At 45.6% G+C, this 22453-nt stretch overlaps 1 protein-coding gene across 2 annotated transcripts in view; it reads right to left on the bottom strand.

Annotated features, from left to right (window-relative positions):
* The window catches only part of LOC146830895 (fibrocystin-L-like), a 1171295-nt gene that overhangs the window by 996651 nt on the left and 152191 nt on the right, over positions 1-22453 (bottom strand). For both annotated transcript variants that reach the window (XM_085605085.1, XM_085605086.1), the window contains exons 11-13: positions 21703-21773; positions 18906-19016; positions 13428-13529 (exon numbers count right to left, since the gene is read on the bottom strand). In XM_085605085.1, coding sequence (XP_085461211.1) covers positions 13428-13529; positions 18906-19016; positions 21703-21773 — 284 coding nt within the window. The remainder of the gene's footprint in view (positions 1-13427; positions 13530-18905; positions 19017-21702; positions 21774-22453) is intronic.

Genomic DNA, 22453 nt, shown 5'->3' on the forward strand with positions numbered 1-22453 from the left:
AGAATCAAACCGCCCATTCTGGCCTATGGGGAACAGGTAGCCTTGCAATAGTGAAAAACGAAAATGGCAGTAATTCACTAGTAGGACATGCCACACACATCGCGCATGTCCTACCTTTTTCTTACAATGCACCCTGCCCTTGGGCCTACCTTAGGGGTGTCTGATATGAAGAAAAGGGAAGGTTTAGGGACTGGCAAGTGGGTGCACTTGGCCAGTCAACATGGCAGTACCAGACTGCACATAGGCTCTGCAATGGCAGGCCTGAGACACACTTTACAGGCTGCTTCTGTGGGTGGGACAACCAGTGTTGCAAGCCCACCAGCAGCATTTGATGTACAAGCCCTGGGCATCCATGGTGCACTGTACTATGACCTGACAGGTAAACCAAATAAGCCAATCATGGAGTCACTAATCCATACATAAATTTACCATAGGGAGAGCATATGCACTTTAACACTGATCAGCAGTGGGAAAGTGCCCAGAGTCATAAAACCACCACCAACAGGTCAGAAAAAATACAGGAGGAAGGCAAAAAGTTCAGGGATGACCCTGCAAAAAGGCCAAGTCCAACAGTAGACATGTTTGCAGAGTGGCGGATAAAAGGGGCCGGCCTCCAACAAACTCAGGAATCCCCCTGTGTAGGATATACACGAGGTACCAGGAGGGCTTCTTGGCCCCCAAGGTCACTCAGGAGTAAAGTGGACTACATCCCTAACCATTAGTGCACCGGAAGCCACATTTGCAGAGTGGTAGAGAAAGGGGGCATGGCCTCTGAAGACCTCTTAGCAATCCTGCTGTGTGGGACTTACCAGAGGTGACAGGAGGGGTAGTCGGCCTCAAGGATGTCCTTGGCAGTCAACTACCCCTCCTGTTACCTCCAGTAAGTCGCACACAGCAGTATTGCTGAAAAGTCAGCGGCCATGTCCCCTTTACTCAACACTCTGCAAACGTGCCTCCTGGTGCACTACTAGTTGGGGGATGAAGTCACGTTGGCTCTTGGGGGTCCTTGGGGGCTAATTACCCCTCCTGTTAAATCCAGTAAGTCGCACACAGCTGGATTGCTAGAAGGTTGATGGAAGCCACGCCGCCTTTCTCCACCACTTTGGAAACGTGCCTCCTGGCACACTACTGGTTGTACATTAGGAGTAAATTGGAATTCATTCCCCAACCAGGAGTGCGCCTGTAGCTGTGTTTGCAAAGTGATGAAAGGGGGCGTGAGTCCAAGTACTCTCAGCAATCCTGGTCCTACTGGAGGTAACAGAAGGGGTTCCTGGACCCCAAGGACCCTCAGCATCCCAGGGGACTTAATCTCCCAACCAGCAGTGCACCAGGAGGCACGTTTGGAGAGTGGTGGTGAAGGGAAGGACAAGCCTGACGTTTTTCTTCCTTTTTTTAAGGGAGGGGGCTGCGTAGCCCCCCTTCCCTGGGCCATTTAATGCCCTGGGGACCCCATCCCCAAGGGCCAGGCCTTTTTTCAGTGGGTGAGGGGAGCAGTGCGGCCCCACTACCATGGCCGATTTCAGCCCTGGACACCCCATATCCAGGGCCTGTCCTTTTCTTTGTTTTTTTTTTTGTAAAGGGAGAGGCCTCGCAGGCCCCTCCTGTTGATTTCAGCCCCGGGGGAGCCAAATCCCCAGGTGGCTTGCCATTTTTTTCTATTTTTTTAATAAGAGATGGCAGCTAACACTTGTTTGAAGAGGCGACCCCTTTCACTGGACCTATTTACCTCTCTTATCACAAGAGCCAGGCCCCACTGTCCCCAAACTAACCCCTCCAGCCACCTTTTCAGATCTCTTATCCGTCACCAGTGGCCCCCGCCCATGCGAGAGACATTAAACCTCTGTTTGCACAGTCGGGCCGAGTGTCTGGTGTCAAAGGAAGGCTGGTTATACAGGGGCTCGTTCACAGGGCCTCGGAATCCGCTTTGAAGAGAAGTGAGGCAAACACGCCTGCATCCAGCAGCCAACCAGTCGAGCATGGTTCGAGTCACTGCGTGCCGAGCCGGAGGCAGCCACTGCACCACAGAGTAACACTTTTGGAATGCATGCGCATGATGTAAAGCATCGCACGCATGCCAGAGTCTGGACAGGTCAGGCAAAAGAAAGTGCGAATGCAGGCAGCCAATCATGAAAAAAAAGCATTTACAAATGCAATAGGACTCGTATTTACGCGAGTCCTATTACATTGTAAAAGCGGGAGTGGGTGGGGGGGTGGTGGTGGTCAGAGAAGTCACGGACTTTGGGAGGGAACAATGGGAGGCACGGGAACAAAAGAGTTGGTGAAGTAAAGGGGCTGATAGCCATGAAAGGATTAAAATAACGTCATGGCAGTAAGGAGGCAAGACTAATACGCCGGCAACCAATGAGAATGCAGCATTTCAGATTTGAGCCAATCACAAGCATGGGCAGAAAGTGGGCGGAGCTTCCCCCACAATACTGTATACTCCTGAGAGGATATCAGGCAATGGAAGTTTGTTTTAAGGGGGGCGGAGCTTAGCTCGCAGCGAAGATGGCTGCTTCAGCCCGGAGCTCCGGTGAGCCATTCCAATAATCCTGCATTTATCCGGCCCCAAGCACCTAAAGAATTCTCCATACCTGCGGCAGTGGCGCTGAACTCGACACGCACCCATCCGGCGAAATTTTGAGCCCAAAGTGAGCCGCAGACCAGCAGCGGGAATCGGCGACTCCGGAGGTGGGCTGGGCCGGGGATCCCCGGCCTCGAGTGCAGGCACGGACGGCTGTGCGTCAGCGTGCGTGCGGCCGGACGTGCGAGGTGGAGCCGTCCCGAGGCCGGTGGCCGTCAATCACAGCGCCGAAAGGAGATACCAGGAGACGAGCACTGCGGTAGTGAGCACCGGCGAGTGTGCGGTAGCGGGAAGGCTCGCCGCTGTGTTGCAACGCGGGGGCCCGCCTGGGGGCTCCCGGGCTTACCGCATGGAGTATTACAGTCAGCGGACCCGCCGACCCGAAGCCCAGCTACAGCGGAGGGGCAGTAGAGCGGTCTGACAAAGGATCGGTGGTAGACGAAGGCGAGCTGCCTGGGGCTCACTGGAGGTGCGGAGTGGCTGCTCCTTTTAAATTGCCCCGGACTCAGACTGAGCAGGTGAAAAACAAGAGTGCCATCTCGACTGGGTGGCTGGATGAGCTGCGCGGCTGCGGCAGAGGAGGGGGCACGCGTGGTGTGAACCAGCAGCTGGTGTGGCGGTGGCCCGGCTGTGGTCCCTGCAGGCGGCAGAAGTTCGAGGCGAGCAAGGCTTAGGTGAGGTGGCGTCTCCCGGCACAGGCCCCAGGTTTAGAACATTGGACTTCCACTGAGTGTGGTTGATGGCCAGTGCAGTGCGACGCAGAGCAGTGCGGTGAGGTGTTCTGCGGCTAGGAGACTGGGCTTACTAGTGAACGGAGGAGGCCGCAGACGCTGCGGAAGCTGCGAAGGCAGGTGCCAGCCGACGTGTGGCGACCACGAGCGGAGTCAGAGAAGCGGGGCCCAGCTGGGCGGCGAGACGCACAGGTGTGCACGCTTGGCGTACTCTGGAGGTCCGAGCCACACTGCCGCGCGGTGCTGTGACCCAAGATGGGTAAGACCGACAAATCCCAGCCCAAGTTGACTTTCGAACAGAGGCGCCCCAGAGCCCAGAGGCCGCTGGAGGGGGCGACGGAGGGCACGTCCGTCCCCCCGGAAGAAGAGCAGGACATTCGAGGACTGTTGCTATCTATGGAAAGAGGGTTGCAGAGTGGCATTACATCCCTTGGTGCCAAGATAGACGCACTATCGTACAGGATGGATCGTATGGGCGAGCGCATAGACAAGCACGCGGAGCGACTGGACCAGTCTGACAGACGTCTCTCGGAGGTGGAGGGAGCACAGACGTCCCTGGACGTGGACCAGAGGAAACTCAAGCGCCAGATGCAGGTATTACATGACAAAACGGAGGACCTAGAGGCACGTACATGTTGGTGCAATCTGCTCATCACCGGCTTACCGGAGACGACTTCGACGGGCCGCATGGAGTGCTTTGTAGAAACGCTACTGATAGAGCTGCTGGGCAAGGAGGTGTTTTCGGGGATGTTCGTGGTGGAAAGAGCACACAGGTCCCTGGGCCCCAGGCCCCCACCGGGAGCGCTGCCTCGGCCGATTATTGCAAAACTGTTGAACTATAGGGACAGGGATGCAGCCCTGAGGGTGGTCCGTGAAAAGAAAACCTCGACTATATCACTCTTTCCTGACTTCACAGCCAGAGTGCAGGAGGCTAGACGTCAGTTCGCCGCAGCCAAAAAACAGCTCCGGGAGTTGGGCTTGGATTACGCGATGCTGTACCCGGCTAAAATGCATGTCAACAGACAGGGCAAATCCCACATTTTTCTGGACCCTAAAGTATTGCAGAAGGCGCTGAAGGACTGGAATAAGGAGCAGAAATGGAGCCCGGAGGTGCCGCTGCAGGAAGGTGCGAGGAATGGCGGACTGGACGAACAGGATTGATCCCGGAGGGCAGGCAAGACTGGTAGCATTTCTTGACTCCATAGCAGAGTTGAGATTGGATTGGTGTTTTTGTATGGTTTGTGGGGATATGGTAAGCGGTGAGCGGGCGGAGAGGAGCCCTGTACACATCTTCCCTCCGGTGGAGTAGTCACGGGCGAGTGGTCCCTGGAGGGGTTTGTCCAGCCGGGTCCCAGCATGGAGTCCACTGCCAGAGGGGTTTCAATACACTGTTTATCTGCGGTGGGGTGTGCGAGGGAGCTTTCGAGTTATTAGGACCCGAGCAATGCTGCGGTGCTGCGGTCAACTATGGCCAAGATAAGGTGGACGGGCAAATATGGGCTCGCCGGGCTGGGTGGTTGCCGTTAGTGACTAGGTGCTTCCACAGTAAAGTGTGAGTGCTGAGCGACCTCTGCCCGTGAGTGCGTTCCACAACTTTGAGGGGGTCAATTTGTTGGGGGTAGGGAGGCGGGAGGTTCAGGGCGCCCATATATGGGAATCTGCAAGGCCAAGTTGGGGTGGGTCTGCTGTGGGTGGAGGGAGGGTGGGGTTTTCATTTGTAAGGGTTTGAGGTTTAACTGTCGGTATGCATTGAATTGTACATTTTTGAGCACCTGCTTCTGGCGACATAGAGTCGCGGGCGGTTTGCGCTCCGGCAAGAATGATGTCCACGAATAGCACAGGCACGCCTGAAAGCCTTGGCACTCTCAGAATTCTGACTTGGAATGTCAGGGGCCTGAATGACAACCGGAAGGTCCGTAAAGTCTTGCACTACCTTAAGAGGCATGACATAGACATAGCCTTCCTGCAGGAAACGCATCTTCCTAACGTCCTATGCTGCGTTCCAAGGGGCTCTGCGATGCTGCGCATGCGGCGGGTTTCACGACTCACTCTAGAGGGGTGCTGACCTGGGTCAACCCTAGGGTGGAATATAGAACGCAATTATTAGCCACGGACAGCGGAGGCAGGTTTGTGCTAACGCGTTTTCAGGGCAGAGGTTTGGACTTACTGCTGGTTAACTGTTATGGGCCAAACTTTGATTGCCCAGAATTCTACACTGCCTTGGCGTGCACGGTGAGGGACATTGGTGCGCCGATTGTGCTGTGGAGAGGAGACTTTAATGTGGTTTTGAATCCGGGGAGGGATAGATCGGGTGGCCCGGCAAGGACGAAGTCGGCAGCGGCGAAGGCGATATTGCGAGAAATGCTTTGCTTAGATCTGGAGGATGTGTGGAGAACTCTTAATCCGGAACAGGGGGGCTTCACACACTTTTCGGCATACCACAGCTTGCACACACGAATAGATTACTGGCTTTCGTCGTCGACTCTCCTTCCGCTGGTGCGAGCATGTAAGGTGTTGCCGCGCACACTCTCTGATCACTCCCCGGTGCTGATGCTGCTGACCGCGCCCAGAAAGACTGTTCCGCTATTTCTGTGGCGATTTCCCCCATACTCACTGCTGGACCCCCTCTTTAAGGAGGAACTAGCGGAGGCCATTGGGCAGTTCTTCGATACCAATCTGGGCTCCGTGGACGACTTCCAGACGATCTGGGAGACCTTTAAGGTCTATATCCGGGGAGTGGCAATGGCTAAACACTCAGGGGTGTTGCGTGACATCAGACGGCGGCTGACTATGCTGGAGCGCAAGCTGGGGGACCTGGAGGCTAAACAGCGCGTAGTGGCGGTGGAGGGTGTAACTGAGGAGATGAAGGTACTGGCAGAATTCCATGAGACTGCTGATGCAGAGGTATTGCACTTAGGGAATTATGCTACTGCCAGGGCATATGGGGAGGGTGACAGACCCGGATCGATATTAGCTAATCTACTTAAAGCCCGTAGATGTAGAACTGTCATCACCCAGGTCAGGTCGGAGGAAGGATCGCTCTTAACGGACGAGGAAGATATAGTTGCGCGCTTTCAGTCGTACTACTCTAAGTTGTATGCTTCTGAACAGACTGGTATGGAGGATAGCATAGGGGACTACCTGGATTATATTAAACTGCCGCTTCTCACGAACGAACACAGGTAATTTCTGGCCCTGCCTATTGAGAGGGACGAAATCCTGGAGGCGCTGGCGGGCATGAAGGCGCATAGTGCCCCAGGAGCAGATGGCCTCACCGTTGCCTTCTACCGAGCCTTTATTGATCAGCTCCTCCCACACATGTCGACATTGTTTGATGATATGTGCGTCAAAGGGCACATGCTGCCATCCATGCGTGAAGCTCTTTTGGTTGCGATTCCAAAACCTGGTAAACCGCCAGAGGAATGCAGTTCTTATAGGCCGTTATCGCTGTTAAACGCTGACGCTAAACTATACGCGAACGTTTTGGCTACTCGCTTGGCCCTGCTCGCCCCGGAGCTCGTGGCTCCGGAACAGGCGGGGTTCATGCCCGGCAGGAACCTCACGTATAATCTGAGGACGGTGTTTGGCACCATGCAACATGTACGCCGAGACACGCGTGCGTTGGCAGTCTTTCTTGATATGGAGAAGGCTTTTGACTCAGTGGAATGGCTGTTCATGCGACAGGTCCTGACACGAATGGGGTTGGGCCCGGTCTTCCTGCAGCTGATTAGGGTGCTATATAGTGACCCCACTGCAAGACTACGGCTGGGAGACCGAGTAACGGATGCGATGCCTATCTCGAGAGGGACGAGACAGGGCTGCCCCCTGTAGCCTATCTTGTATGCTCTGGTGGCGGAGCCATTGGCGTGTGCTCTACGGGAATATCACAGTCAAAGGGGAATTAACTTCCCAACTTATAAGATAGTGGTCTCCACATACGCGGATGACACCCTGCTCTACGTCAGGGACCCAGAAAATAACCTGCCCCCTGTGCTGCGGGAGGTGGTGCGTTTTGGGGTGCTCTCAGGTCTGAAGGTTAACTGGACCAAATCCATAGTGTTCCCGTTGACGCCGGTCACAGCCCCCTTTGCGATGGAATATCCGCTGCAGTGGTCGGACGACGCGGTCCGCTACCTGTGGATCCAACTGCACATGGATTCGGAGGTAGTGCTGTCTGAGAATTATGGCAGAGCTATCAGCAAACTCGAGGATGATGTGGAGGCTTGGATTAGGCTGCCACTCTCGCTGCTGGGACGTATATCCATCATGAAGATGGTGGTGCTCCCAAGGTTCCTGTTCTTGTTTGTTAACATCCCCATGGTGCTGTCTCGCGCATTCTTTGCTAGGCTGAAGGGGTCCTTGTTGTGGCTGGCGTGGGCGGGTAAGCTGGTGCGAATCAGTTGGCGGGTCTTGACGTTGCCCTACCATTTGGGTGGCCTGGGAGCGCCGGATCTTGAACTGTATTACAGGGTGGCGCAGGGGGCTCAGGCGCATAGCTGGATACATGGGGACGGTGCCGTCCCGTACCTCAAATTGGAGACTTTGTTCGCTGCCCCGCTCCCGCTCCCTGCAGTCATTTTCGAGCCGTCAGACCGCCGAACGGGGTTCCTAGACTCTTTGAACTCAACTCGACATGCTTTATCCTACAGCAAACGTCGGGGGCGCTGCTGTATTCACCGGCGATGCCACTGGAATGGGCGATTTGGCTGACCCCCTGCAGGGAAGAGGGGGTGGTACGGTCACTTAAAGCGCTGGGTGTTCACACCATGGGGGACATGTTTGTAGACTGCATAGTTAAGACGTGGGAAGAGGTAGCCCCAGCGGCGGAGGGCGTCACGCAGTTGCAGCATTTCCAATTCCGTCAGACATGCTTGGAGGCAGCTGCTGGGGGGCGACATGGCAGAGCCACCGGAGGTTCCGGAGCTGTCCTTTATTATTAAGAACAAAAGTCCCCATAAGTTAATCTCTAAGCTATATCGCACGGCGCTGTCGCAAAGATCGCAGGAGTACACTAAGGCCCGACTGGCATGGCAGAGAGATCTTGCAATTGCTATAGACGACGCCATGTGGGCACACTGCTGCACGGGGATTCGGCGTATCTCCTTACATGGCAGACACAGGCTGGTCCACTTCAAATTTCTCAACAGGATTTATTATACTCCGGAGCGACTGCATCGTTACGGCCTGCGAGACGAGTCGGCGTGTGAAAGATGCAAGCACCCAATGGCAGACTTTATGCACCTTGCGTGGCGCTGCCTGGGTATACGCAGCTTTTGGGAGGCGATCTCTCAGAAGATAGCTGGAGTGGCGGAAGTGGAGCTGGCTCCGGATCCGGCGGTGGCCCTGCTGGGACACTCCAGGGTGGTGCCAAGGGCGGCGCGACGCTTGGTAGATATAGGTATGTTAGTTGCGAAACGAAGAGTTGCGCTATGTTGGATGCGAGGCCCCTTGCCCACAGTAGCACAGTGGAAACGAGATGTACTCTACTGCTGTACTCAGACAGAGAGGTTTAGTGAGCTACTGCCGCCGCGCAGTCAGCCCAAAAACTTTTGGGGGTTATATGCCGAATATATTGGAAGGGGAGGCATGGAAGCAGAAAGCGACACGGGGAGGACCAGCTTGGTGGACGCTGAGAAAGGGGCTCCTGGAGAGAGTGCTGGTGGGGTGGAGGTATAAAATCCACACTGTAGCGGCCAGATTAGAGGCGATGAAGTCCATCAGGGACGCTTCAAGATGTCGGGACGCGGGTGGGTGATGAGTGCAATGCTATTTATAAGGAGGCAACTGGCAGGTGACCTCAACTGGTTGAACTGGGTGGGTGGGGTGGTTAGGGTCTGTTGGGGTTTGGGGGCAAGGATGGGGGAAAATAGTTTATGGTCAAAAGGTACGGAATAAAGGAAAACAAGAGATGGGTAAAACATACTCTAACTATGCCACTGTCAGGGGGTAATTCGAAAGACAATGACATATTGGGACAGTGAATTGGAATATTGCAGGAGCTGCACCGGCTACACACGGTGATGCCCGGCCTCCGGGATGTGGGTTCACCTGTGCTGTTGTGTTAACATTTGCAACATTGTTGCCGGCCTCCGGGTTGTAGGCGCAGAGCTATGTATGTCAACATGCCTTTTACCTTCAATAAAAATATTTAAAAAAAAGTTTGTTTTAAGCATGGTTTGAGTAGAGTTTAGAGTATAGAGCTTTCTGAATGATCCAAGGGGATTTTCTTCCCTTTTGGCCATCTTGCTCCTGTGCAAACCAGCACTCTTATTGGTTGCTAGGAACATGAAGATAAATATTGTTGGCAGCCATTGGAGGACTTGAGGACTTAGTCCCTGTCCTGATATTTTTCTTTAAAAAATAAATATAGGGGCAGGGGAGGCATACCCTGTATGATAGGCATACCCTGCCCCCTAGCCTCAGAGGGACCCCATCTAGGACCAAAATACAAAACAATCTTATGTTTTCATCACGTTCATGCTGGACTCCTGAAGGGACTGACTCCTTCACAAAAACCCTTAAGGCATTTTCCTCTTTGTATGTATGGTGCAGAATGCATACAAAGAGGACGTAACGAAGCCTGGGTCTGAGAGGAACACTATTTCGAACCAATCCCATGTTCAATGACCTTAAAAATCTGGGTTAGCATCAAAATCTATTGGTGGATGCATCAGAGCGCCCATATGTGCTGTGGGTTCACTAGACTTTGCAGGGCCATGCAAGGTGGCTTAATAAAGTGATTGCATTGCCTTTTGCCATCTTGTCTGATGCAACGCCAGCAGAAGCCCTTAGTAAATTTACACCTGAGCATCAAGAGTTTTAAAGGTTGTTTATTTAAGTTCTTCCTTTCTGGGCGTTGGCTAAATTTATGCCAATCATAGTCAGGCATGTTTCTTCCGCTTTTGGACTTGATGGATACAATAGTTGATAGCCAGAAAAATTACTCTTGCGTGTTTTTGGTCTTGATGCTCTTGTTCTTGAAGTAGTTCATCACATAGAGAATAACTATATTTTGTGGATTTTCTCTGAGAGTAAATTTCTTACAGTGCTGGTTTTGGGCTTTTTTTTGTAAATTCTTTCGAGTTTTCTGGTTGTTGTCTTGCTAGGGTTGATTTCAATAGTGCACCATGCAACACAGGGTGCTTGCCTGATGGATCTATGAGTGATAGGGCATACCTTGTTTGTGGTGTTTTGTGTACCTCTATTTAGTAGTTAGTGATCTCTTCAGTAGCATAAGTAATGTGGTTTGTTGCAGATGAATCTTTGAGACGCTCCAACATTTGCAAGATAGAGGGGTGTTACTGTGGTCTTTGCACAATTTCTTTTTTTTTGTTGTTGCACAATTTCTATTGGAAAATGTCACCTTTTTATGATTGTCTAGAAAATCCATACATATCAAAGATTTGCCTTTGCTGTAGGGTGAGATGGGCAGGTTATGTGAGCTCGAGTAATAGTCAGATGACTTTTAGTTTGAAAGGGATTTGATCCATGGAATGTCATATAGAAAAATATTATTTCAGTAGTGGGTATCACAGATGTGATGAGAACAAGGAAGTAAATGATGGTAAATGATGTGACAACAGAAGGTGTTCTTGTGGTTAATTTTGTGGGTTACTGTTAGGCGTTCAAAGGAAGAAACTACTAGGGACTCTGCTACAGTACAGAGTCAATATTTTTTTTGCATAATAGCTATGCCACCTCTATAATGTGATGTCTATTTTTGTACAAGATAAAGAACTTTCTGGTATCAGGATGACATATGTTGTGCTATAAGAGTGAAGCAATGCTGTTTCAAGATTGAAAAACAGGTTTGATGGGGTCAGTTTTCTTTAACAGTTGGATTTGGAGGAAGGGGGAATCAGCATGTCTTCGTATGCAGTCAACGGTTGTGTTTCTGAAAGGAGTTATGTGCACAATGTTATTTGGTTTGATTTTAATAGGGTTTTCAGGATATCAGCTGTGCCACAGACTACTGATGGGATTTTGCAAGTGTAATTGTTATCTCATAAGAATGCTAGTATAAGATTCTCTGTGTTGCAAATGTTAAGTTTTATTTTAAGACAAGAGGAAAAAGGGGGGCCTCAAATTGTGATTATTGCACCATGCTTACCACAACCTATGCCTCCTGTTTTCAAATTAAACTGGTGGCAATCTATCCATGTCTGTCACAACCACTAGAAGGGCCAAACCCCATTTATTATTGGCTTTTACACAATTATAGGTGGTTGCTGTTGGACGTGGCCTATTTTGAAGGGCTCCCCCACATGATTTGCCTTCTGTTGCTGAACCTTTTTCAGTTGGCAATAGGACTCAGTGCACTTTTCCCTGCTAACTAGGTGCAATATGCTTGTGCTTTCTCCCTACAGCATGGTGCATTTTGCATCTACCTTATTAGTAAATGTAAGTTCTGACCTCTTGCACACTCAAAGAAATCTGACAACAGGCATGTCCTGTCTGTTGTCACCCCCAGACATGAAGGGAAAGAACTTTCCAGAACCAATGTGGAGGTGGGATAGGGAGTCCCTCAACACAAAGGCTGCAACAGGTACAAATATTAGACCTCCAGTGCCACTCTTCAGAAAAAGTTTGGGCAGTGGAAGTTAGAGAGGGACTGCCCTGCTTCCAGAACACTGCCCTTTTGCACGAGGGACTGCCTTTATGCTCAAAAAGTAAGACTGGACCTTCATGCTTTCATTCCCAGCTAACAAGAGTAACGCCAAGGGTCAGTTGACTAACCTCCTGTATGAGCTACAGAGAAACAACATGCTTCAGAGACCTCCCTGCAACTTCCCAACTGACTAGCTTCAACATTGACTTAACCGGACATGCAACTGTGCTTGCCTAATCCCTACTGGACTCTGGTAGATGGAGTTCTTGATCCCCAGTAGGTGCCTTACCAGGTCTTGGTCCCTTGGCTGGCATTAGAGTGTACTCCTGCAGACGAAATGTGAAAATGATGCCCTTTATGCACGTTCGGACTTCAAACTAGCCCATTTGTGCCAAGACTCTGCCGCTCGCCAAAATTACGAGCAAGAAGTACTGAAGTGAGACCTGCTCTTTCAACTGACTGTGACCACCAGTGACCAACGGCAGCATGAGACCTGCACTTTGCGCTACAACAGGCAAAGCCTGCGCTGACCACAAATGCTACAGCAACAACTGTCTGTGACGCCTGACCACCTCTTGTCGATACAGTGATGATGGTCCGTGATGGTCAGCCTCCTCCTCGTGGCCCCCTACAATGCAAACAGAACCCTTTGCACTGTTTTTTTAGGTATTCATATATTGAAGGTAACTTTTTAGCGGGACTAACCTGGTCCGTGTATTCGACCCACACTCCATCACGGGCAGCCTAAACCTCTGACTTTCCCACGATCTCGAATGACCAGATGACTACAAGTTGCGCTTTGTGCTTTTAACCAATATTTTTGCATAAAAAACTTTAAAATTGAATATTTCCACTTCTACTGATTGGATTCATGTCATTATGGTATCACTTCCTTTATTAAAATGTGCTCTATTTCTCGAAAATGGTTTCAGATTTTTCCTGCTGGTTTTCACTTTATTACTGTGTGAGTGCTGCATACATACTTTACACATTGCTTCTGGATTAAGCTTGTCTGTTTTTTGTGAAAGCTACCAAAAGGTTAAGCACAGGTTCATTTAGTGACTTTTTGTGGTTCACCTTGACAAACGTGATTGTACCTTGAGTGAGGCTTCCTGCATCCTCAACCAATTACCAATTTCTTACAGTTGCTTTCCATGCATCAATTTTGATAGATTAACCTCCATCGATTGCTGAATCCTCTGTTTGTAAGAACTATTGTTCTTCTTCAAAAACCCATCATAGAAAAATCTGAAAAGATCAACATCAGGGCACAGAGCACCAGATCATGGGAACATGTGAGGCAGCTGTTAACAAGTAAAGTCAATTTATTTTTTATAGACGGAAAGTTCATTTTAAGTGTGTTCACATTTCAGGGATCTTTCTTTAATGTTCCACTTTTAGTGGGAAAGTCAATTTAGCATGCATGTGTGTGGGAGTCACTCCACACGGATACAGAAAAAATGCATTTATTTGGAAAAAACACATGAACATCTACCAAACTTACCCGGAAACACACTTGTGACATTTAGTAGATCTTTGTTTGGTTTTGGGGGAGCCACACAGGTTATTGCTTCATCAGTGTGATCTTGAACTTCACAATTCTGTCCTGCAAAGAAGGTCATACTCAAAATGTTACTGTCCTACTGTGCAGAATATTTTCGCGACTGGGCACTATACCATGCATTCTTTAAACTATGATTTTATACAATTATGAAAGTGGTGTTTGTCATACATTAACCTCTCTAGAAGTCACAAGAAACATAATCTTTTTCTGCAACGCAAGCAGGTGCCCTGTTTCTTTGTACTATGAAGAATGGCTTAGCATCACATTAAGGGAACAGGAGTGGTGCTATGGTTGTTTTGAGTTCTGTGACTGAAACACTGACATGCTTTCATTTGTGGTTTGTCAGGGACAGAGTTCCTCTATTTTGTGTGGGCTTTTCAACTTTTCAAAAAGGCATCTACCATATCTGTAGAATCTGTATTCCGAGATATAACTAGTTTCCATGTTTTTCTCTCTTTCAATCTTTATGATATCGACTTCTGCTGTTTACTGAGCCCTGATAAGATGTGAATATTTTTTTTTTTCAAAAGAATTGGAAGTCAATGTCATGAAGCTTCCACGTACATTTTGCTGCATGTAGGTATGGTAAGAGCTTCTTGCAGGAAGTACATTCAGCACACGTGCTGACCACATATTTGACAGGAAGCTTAATAAGCACATCTGACAACACAATCCTGTTTAGTTAAAATGCAGAATACATAAAGAGTGCATGGGGAATCCTTGGAATACGACACACGTTGCATACTATGCTTTAAAAATCTTGAAAGGTAACACTCATGAGAAGCAAAATGTGGGCTGTTGAAAAAGGTTAAATGATTGAATGAAGTAAGTCACGCCTAAGTAGGCTTTGCATCCTGCAAGGGATAGTGCCTGGAAGTTAAAAGTGGGACATAATTAATTTCAATGTTTGAATGTTCCTACAGCGAGCAGCCTCCAAAAGCTATTTTAACTGTGAGTACTGTAGCTGGCTCTATTAAAATGTATGCAAAATCAGCAAGGATGGTGAAGTTGGATTTTTCATATGTATAAAGGAAAAGCAACTTTGAAAGGTTAATCTTTACCTAAATTAATCTTTCCCTACCTAAAGCTCTTGCAGACTATGGCCCTCATTACGATTAGTTTCTGCCGTAGGGATTTTGATGTCAGTTTCAGACAGGATTTCTATGTCAGGCTTTCCGACATGGAAAGCCTGTCGGAAAGGGACATTGAAGGCCCCTGGTAGGGACCCCTTCCCCTGCGGGTTCAGGTTGGGGGTCAAGGCTACACCAGTTGATCCCTGCACCGTGTGGCAGCCACTCTGAGGTGCCTGCCACTCGGTCCATGGATGGACAGATTCTCCTATTTGTCTTTGGGAGCTTGTGCTGCATGCTGGTTTACGGCCACAGCACAAGCTCATGTAATCGCATTGTCGGGACCGCCAACCGGAGGCCGGTTGGTCCTGAGACCGCAACGTTGTCGGGCAGACATGAGTCCACCCGACATCGTAATAAGGCTCTAAGTATCATTGGCCTACCTGTATCTGCCAGTCAGTGCTATGTTAAATGTGGTGTAAAATAAGGATCCAACAGCAGAGAAAATGGCTTGGGCCTTGGGAAAGAATGTGAACCAGTTTAACCCAAGCACTGCAGATTAAGAGTGCTAGGAACTTCATTAAATTAAAAGGTCCCTGTCAAAACATGTATTCCTATAGTTTAGCAATAATGGAATGCTGAAGAAGAGGGGTGTTTTGATACCAAAACATACTTGAGTCTCCCTTGGAGTAGTTTAGCGGGAGGGGACTGCTCATTTCCTTAATCTAACCCCTATATGTGTGCCACTGGTGGTCATTCATAAAGCATTGGCAGGAAACACCATCATTTTGCTCTTTTGTGCCGGACTTCATCAAGATGACAGAGCCTTGCACCAAAGTTTCTTTTCGTTTAAGAAAAGGAAGTCTAGAAATTGAATTTTCCTTTTTTAAAATACAAAAGATAATTCCCTCCTTGCCATGGGAGTCATCTTCCATGACAAGGTGGGCATTATTTCTTTTTTACTGGCTATCACCACCAGGGTTTGCCTGGCAGTGACAGACAGTAAGAAACAGCTATATGTCCTCCTATCCCGATTGGGCGGGCAGACTTTTTGCCAATTCTCTGACAGCCCTTACTTCACCGGGTGGTCAGAAAGGTTTGGCCATGGTGGAGATAGGGTAGTCCCCGGTGGCCAAACCATGGTCTGCCGCTTCTAAATTAAGTTGTCAGACCACAATGTTGGTGGTAAGTCCATCACTATTGCGACTGAGTATGCTTACCTCCAACATACAAGTCAGGCCTTAAGTCCAAAGGTAGTAATCTTGACCCGACAATGGCACAAAATGTATCTGCCCGACGAGAAGACTTTGGCAACTGTCAATGTTGAATTCTCCCAGAAGTTAAGCCCAGATTTAAATGACGAAACTTTGTGTTTGAACTGACTGGTTTTGGGGACCTATTACTTGGAGTCACATGCTTCCTAACTAATATCCCATTTTCTCACAATAAAGATCGTCAAATTCAAAAGCATGAATAAAGCCCTTTTTGCTTATTTCGAGCTTTTAATGACATTGAACACACTGCTGTGTGTGTTTTTGCTTTTCTTTTAGCCAAATTGTAATTTTCCTGGTATGATTATGGGGAGCCTGTCCCACAATCTCCTCTCATTATGTTAATCTAGTATTTCAGTTAAGGTGCATGTGATTGATATTATTTGAGGATGCACTTCATTATTGATTGAAATTCTCCCCTTTATTCTAACTTGTTTTATTTCATCAGTAGGCTGTGCGAGAATCTGGAAGTTCTGTGCAACACTTTCTTTATTTTATCCTTCCCTCTTTTGTTTATTGTGTGTCTTGACAGGTGGTAGAGAACAGTTTGAAGCGGCTGGCTCAGTCCTCCATTCCAAGGTATGCCCAATAAAGATGCCATGTGTTAGTGTTTACTTAAGATGTCTGTGCCTCTGGAATAAAGAATATGCGCTTATGTCAATTCCTTCTGTGCTCAGCACAAAGGTTATGGATGATGAAATTGTTGAGGAAAGCCAGTCAAAATGAAAATAAAAAAGAATGCAAACATAATAACAAGTAAATTCACCACAAATATTACATGGAAAAACACATCTATCTTCTTAAAATCTTCAGGACCCTCTCCATTCGAAGATACAAATATTGAGCTTATTGTTAGCATGAACACAGTTCACACATTGGTCCATTTCACTTTACATAACAGTACCTACTAGCAGCTCCCTGAGCAGCCACATCAGGTGATGCATGCATGACTGCAAGCTGCCTGGGACCTTCAGTATGTGTTTGTTTTGGATCTTTAGGCCTGCCATCTTGGATCTTGTGACCTTCCATACCAGGGCTCTAATTCATCACTATTGAGTTTGATGGTCCTGATTTCTAACTTTTTTTCAGGGAGCGATTGATTTAAAACTGCTTTGTTCTCCTGACTCCTGACTTGAACTTTCTGAATACTGACTCTCCGGAGGAAAACTTTGCCAATTGGGATGAAAACTTGAACACTGCTTAAAAGTACTGAATACTACCACTATAATTATTATAAAAATTGAATGATTTTCAACATATTGTAGTTTTTCATTTTTTTTCCTATTTTCACCATTAACTTGTATTATTGCACTATTTTGCTATGTTACACGACATTTCAATTGCAAATACACTTATGATATATCTACCCCCATTATGCATTTTTGCTAATTTTTCTAATTTCTTGGATTACTCAGGACTCACTTTAGGGACCATTTTTTATGTTTTGTTTTGCAAAAGTATTTAAATTTAACCCATTCCTGAGGGAACATTGTGTGACATTGGTTACTTATCCAGGTTTCCATTTGGAATAAAAGGTTGCCCTATATGTTTGCTCACACCTCCCAGGCAGCAGCTTCGAGGGGCAAAGGGTACGAAAATAGATTGACTGGTGCCCCATGACTCAGCAGTCTGTCAACCACTGGTCTATCAGGTCATAGTGTTGTTTCTCTGTCCTTTTGAGGGTAGGGACCATCACTGATTTTCTCTGGTAATTACTACCAGGTGGGGTATGGTGGAAAAAAGCAGTAAAAACGAATCAATCACTCCAGTATGCAGGGAGAAACCTACCTGTGTATCAGGATCTTTTTATTTTCATTTAAAGAAAACAAATTGGTGCTTTGGGTGTTTTCTTTCTCGAAATGGAAAGTACGAATAGTGGTTATTTTAGAAAATTAAGCCAGTTCAGCAGATTTGCAGCACTTGCACTGCTTCATAGGATGCCAGCAAAGCAGCAGTTACCTTCAACGCACAGACATCGCCACCAGCCAGGCGGGGAGGTCTGAATAAGGCAGATCACTAGCAGGAAGATTAGGGCATGACTTCCACCCCCTGATGAATGAGCCCCTATACACAAGGGGATAAATGACCCCTCTGGACTCACCAGTGCCCTACAAATAGAATTACCAGTGTATCAAAGAAAGAAGCAATACCATTTTATCTGTGTGAATGAGGTGTTTAAGTAGCAGCAATGAAATGCCTTTCTGTTTGAATGCCTTCTAGTGACTTGCTATGCCTCCACATTTCGGGGCAGATTTATGTTAGAGTTGCGTCACTTTTACGCCGCCGTTGCGTCACTTTTGTGACGCAGCGGCGGCGCAAATCCTGGGAGATGCGTCACGTTGTAAAGCCCTGCGCCACATGTAGGCGTTCCTGCGCAGGGGGGGGTGTTCCAGCGCAGGAACGCCTCCTAAAAGTGGCTGAGTGAAATCTACAAGATTTCACTCAGTCACTTTTAGACCCATGCTGCGTCAAAACCCAGCGCCTGCCAGAAGCAAGCGTAAGGATTGACGCAGCATTAGCAAGATTGAGCCCCCCAGAGCATTGCTGGAGCTGCGTCGCGCTTGCGACGCAACTCCAGCAATGCGCCACTTTTACGGCACAGATGCGTCAAGCATCTGTGCCGTTTTTGCCCCATGGTGCGCCGCATTGTAAATGCGGCGCATCCATGGTGGCGGAGCTATAGTGCACAATAACTGGCGTATCCCTGCTGAAATGCAGGGATGCGCCAGTTATTGTAAATATGCCCCTTCATGTTTAGTTCATGCCTATTGTCATTCTAGCAGGTGGACAAAAGCCAATGAAGAATATTCCGCTGCAATTATCTGACCCATGATAATTTGTTAATTCAGGTTTACCAGTGGAGGAGAGCATATTGTTCCAGTTTAATGTCTGTATTCTTCAAATATATGGTACTCTGAAACTCAGGCAATCCCATAATACAATTTGGAAGTATTTCTATACTACTTGATCCAAAATCCCTCAGGGTAGAAGGTTGTTGAGGGTGTTTTACATGTACCACACTCTATTAATGAAAGAAAAAGGTGGAACAAGAAAGAACATAAACTACCAGAACATACCTCCAACAAAAACACTAATTGGCTGATCTGTGGCATCAAAGTACTGGCCTGTTACTGTTAGCAGGCTTCCTCCTTGGACACTTCCAGTAGCAGGTGAAATTGAAGAGACCACTGAATAAAAGATTTTGGTTAAGAGTCAGCACAGTGGGCAAAGTTAAAAGATGCATTTTATTTCTTTTTCAGATAGAATACATTTAATAAATGTGAGACATTCAAATAAATCCCTACCTTTTTAGCAAAACTTTCCCATTGCACAAACAATACAGCCAGAAGAGTACACGATTCAGAGTGAATCTAAAGTTGGGTAAGCGATAGTTCACCAATTGATCTGTATTTCCTAAAAATGTGCACCCAATCAAAAGTATTCCATGGATCGCTGTGGTATGGACCTCTCTTCCACCCAATATTATGTGCACTCTTAATGCAATACTCTTCTGTTTTTCAGAAATGTATTTATTTACTTTTTAAACTAACCCTCACAGTTGAAAATGTAAAAGGTGCTTTACTGGAAATAAAATGATGCTGGTTTCTATTCTAACTAAAAACATGTAACACAACATTTAAATTGGATCTAGACTTATGGAAAAGTGACATTAAGCCAGGTTTTCTGGATATTCACAGCAGATACATGTGAAGTCCATTTATATTTTATGAATTTCAGTGAAGATCATTTGCATGCATCTTACTCATTATGAAAACTCTACTTACTGGGCCTTACTATTCATTGACTAAAACATCCCAGCTCTAAACAATAGTACTTCAGCAATGACCCTGTTCTCATCAACTAAATAGGCCACAATACTGGATGGACCAATACTAGTTATTGGGGACAGCAGATGCTCACACTTCATAAAAGTGTGGGAAATCAATAAGGGGAAAGCAGTATTATAGGCTGCCAATAAAATTAAGCTTTTCAATTTACAAATATTCTTTCTATAAGCATTTCCAAATGAAAAGAGTGTTGCTATACCAGCTGCTGTAACATCAGAGAGCCCAAAGAATAAAAAGGATCAAGGACATAATAACAAAAACACAAAATATTTACTATTCCCAATCCAGTCTGTGCAACAGTAGGGAAAACATTAGACACCAGAGGGGTAAAATGCACTATTCCACTCCAATCTGTAAAACACTAGGGAAAGCATTGAACTCCAAAGAGGTACAATTTACAATTCCCCTTCTACTCTTTGCAAGAGTAGGGAAAGATTTGAACACCAGAGGGGTCAAAATTACTATTCCGACTCCTGTCTGGGCAACAGTAGGGAAAGTGTTGCACTCCGGACATATTTAAACAACTCTATTCATTAATCAAAAATATAACATTCTCAATATAAAAATTATACGTATACATTAAAACAAATAATTAGCACAATTTATATATTTATAACAGTTTTCATTCATTACTATCAATTAACACAAATGTTATTAATGTAATGAAAATGCCACACTATATTCCCACAAACATAACAGCCAACAATTCAAATATAATTGTAAAAAAACTATAACACAATTAACATATTAAGTAATGCATAACACAATTATTAATAAATGCACAGTTACCTTTTTAAATTATTATTAATTAAATAACTCCCACTCTATTCTCCTACAAACACAACAAAATTCACCTAGTATAAAAGACATTTTTTTACCTATTAAATCATTGGCATAATTTTCGAACAAATTAAAAATGTAAATAGAAATGAATAATTAATAATACTTAATTAACTTCCCACCCTATTCCCCAGCAAACTAAACAACCCACACCTAAAATGTAACTTGAAAAATATGATAATTAGACACTTTACATAAGTATCAATAAAAACATGAATAATAAATTAATACTTAATTACCAGTAAATTATTACTTAATTAACGACTGACCCTATACCCCTACACACATGACAACCCACACCTAAAATATAATGTTACAAATATAATTACTCAATTTACAGAATTAATTGTCAATTAAATAATAAATGCTAAATTAATAATTCATTTTTAATTAATTATACTCGATGCATTTCCCACCATATACCCCTACAAATACAACAACCCACACCTAAAATATATCTCGCAAAATATAATAATTACAGAATTTACATAATAAATTATCAATTAAACAATTCATAATACATAAATAGATATTAAATAATTATACTTAATTAAAGCCCCACCCTTTACACCTATGTACCCAATAACCTGCACCTAAAATATAACTTAAAAAATATATTATTTTCACAATTTAGACAATTAGTTGCCAATTAAATAATTATTGTTAATTAAAAATGCATTGTTAATTAATTAACTTACCACCCGGTACCCCTACTAGCTTCTAAATTACAATTAGCAATTAAATTACAATTCTAAATAAATAACATTTACAAATTATATTTAGAAACATTAACAACATTTATACCAACAATTTATAAAATATACAATTAAAATATAAACTAAAATACATCAAGATAATTAAAAAATTATATTTTTTACAACTATATTATTGTAAACGACATTAACAACACACATTTTTTACAACGTTATTACTTACCATAAAATGTTTATATTTTTGGAAACAATATTTCTGCATCACTTTATTATTGTATAACAATACAAAAAAAGCTCAATATTTGTGTACCTCGATATATTTCGGATTCAATATTTTGTTCAAATACTGATTCAAAGGATGCATTCCACAATAGCACATTGCACCATTAACATATTATTGCAAACCGTGTGCACCAGTAGATAAATGTCAAACCTATCGGAAGCGTTTCCTCTCATTTTCTAGAAATACATACCTGCATAGGTCTGAAACATTGCAATCTTATTTAGTGAAGATACAAAATAAGTATTCCTCTCTGGAGAACTCCTATGGGAAAAAACACAAAAATACCCTTTAGAAACAAATTATCGTATTATGGCTCACACTGCCTTAGTGAGATGCCCATTCCATTCATTCAACACGTCATTCCTTCTAATTTGCACTTTCAATGCCTTTATCATATAATAAGTGCATGCATTTGCGAAAACAGCTCTAAGAAGCAATAGCCTACCTCTTGAAATATTTGTCTCATAAATGAGCACTTTGTCTACTTGAACGGGCACCCATGCATTCGGTGAAAGCAATCTAACATTCTGAAATGGCTCTCCGGACTCACCAACTAATTCATCAACAATAGGAGTTATATTCCTGTAGGAAATACTAAGCCACCTGAGAGAGTTATCTGACCCAGATAAATTGCTAACATTCCTTCTAAAATAGTTATTGGATACCATAAATGCTGTGAGGCCTCATGAAAGGATTGTAATGCTCTACAAAGGAGCCCTGCGGCATCCAACTATGGCAATACGAAGCTAGCAAACATTGCTTCTGCAGAATTAAGATATACAAGTCTGCCTGATTCACTCTATGTTTTAAATCCACTAAAGTTTCTAATGCAAAGAAATGTGTTCTTGAAACACTTTGTAGCAAGAACATTTTAGTCTGGGGCAGTGTCTTCAGTTCTCTACATTTGCAACATGTCAAATGTGCAGTTTTAGCAGCTAATC

The sequence above is a fragment of the Triturus cristatus genome, chromosome 5_1, assembly GCF_964204655.1.
Source record: "Triturus cristatus chromosome 5_1, aTriCri1.1, whole genome shotgun sequence".
Taxonomy (NCBI): Eukaryota; Metazoa; Chordata; class Amphibia; order Caudata; family Salamandridae; genus Triturus; species Triturus cristatus.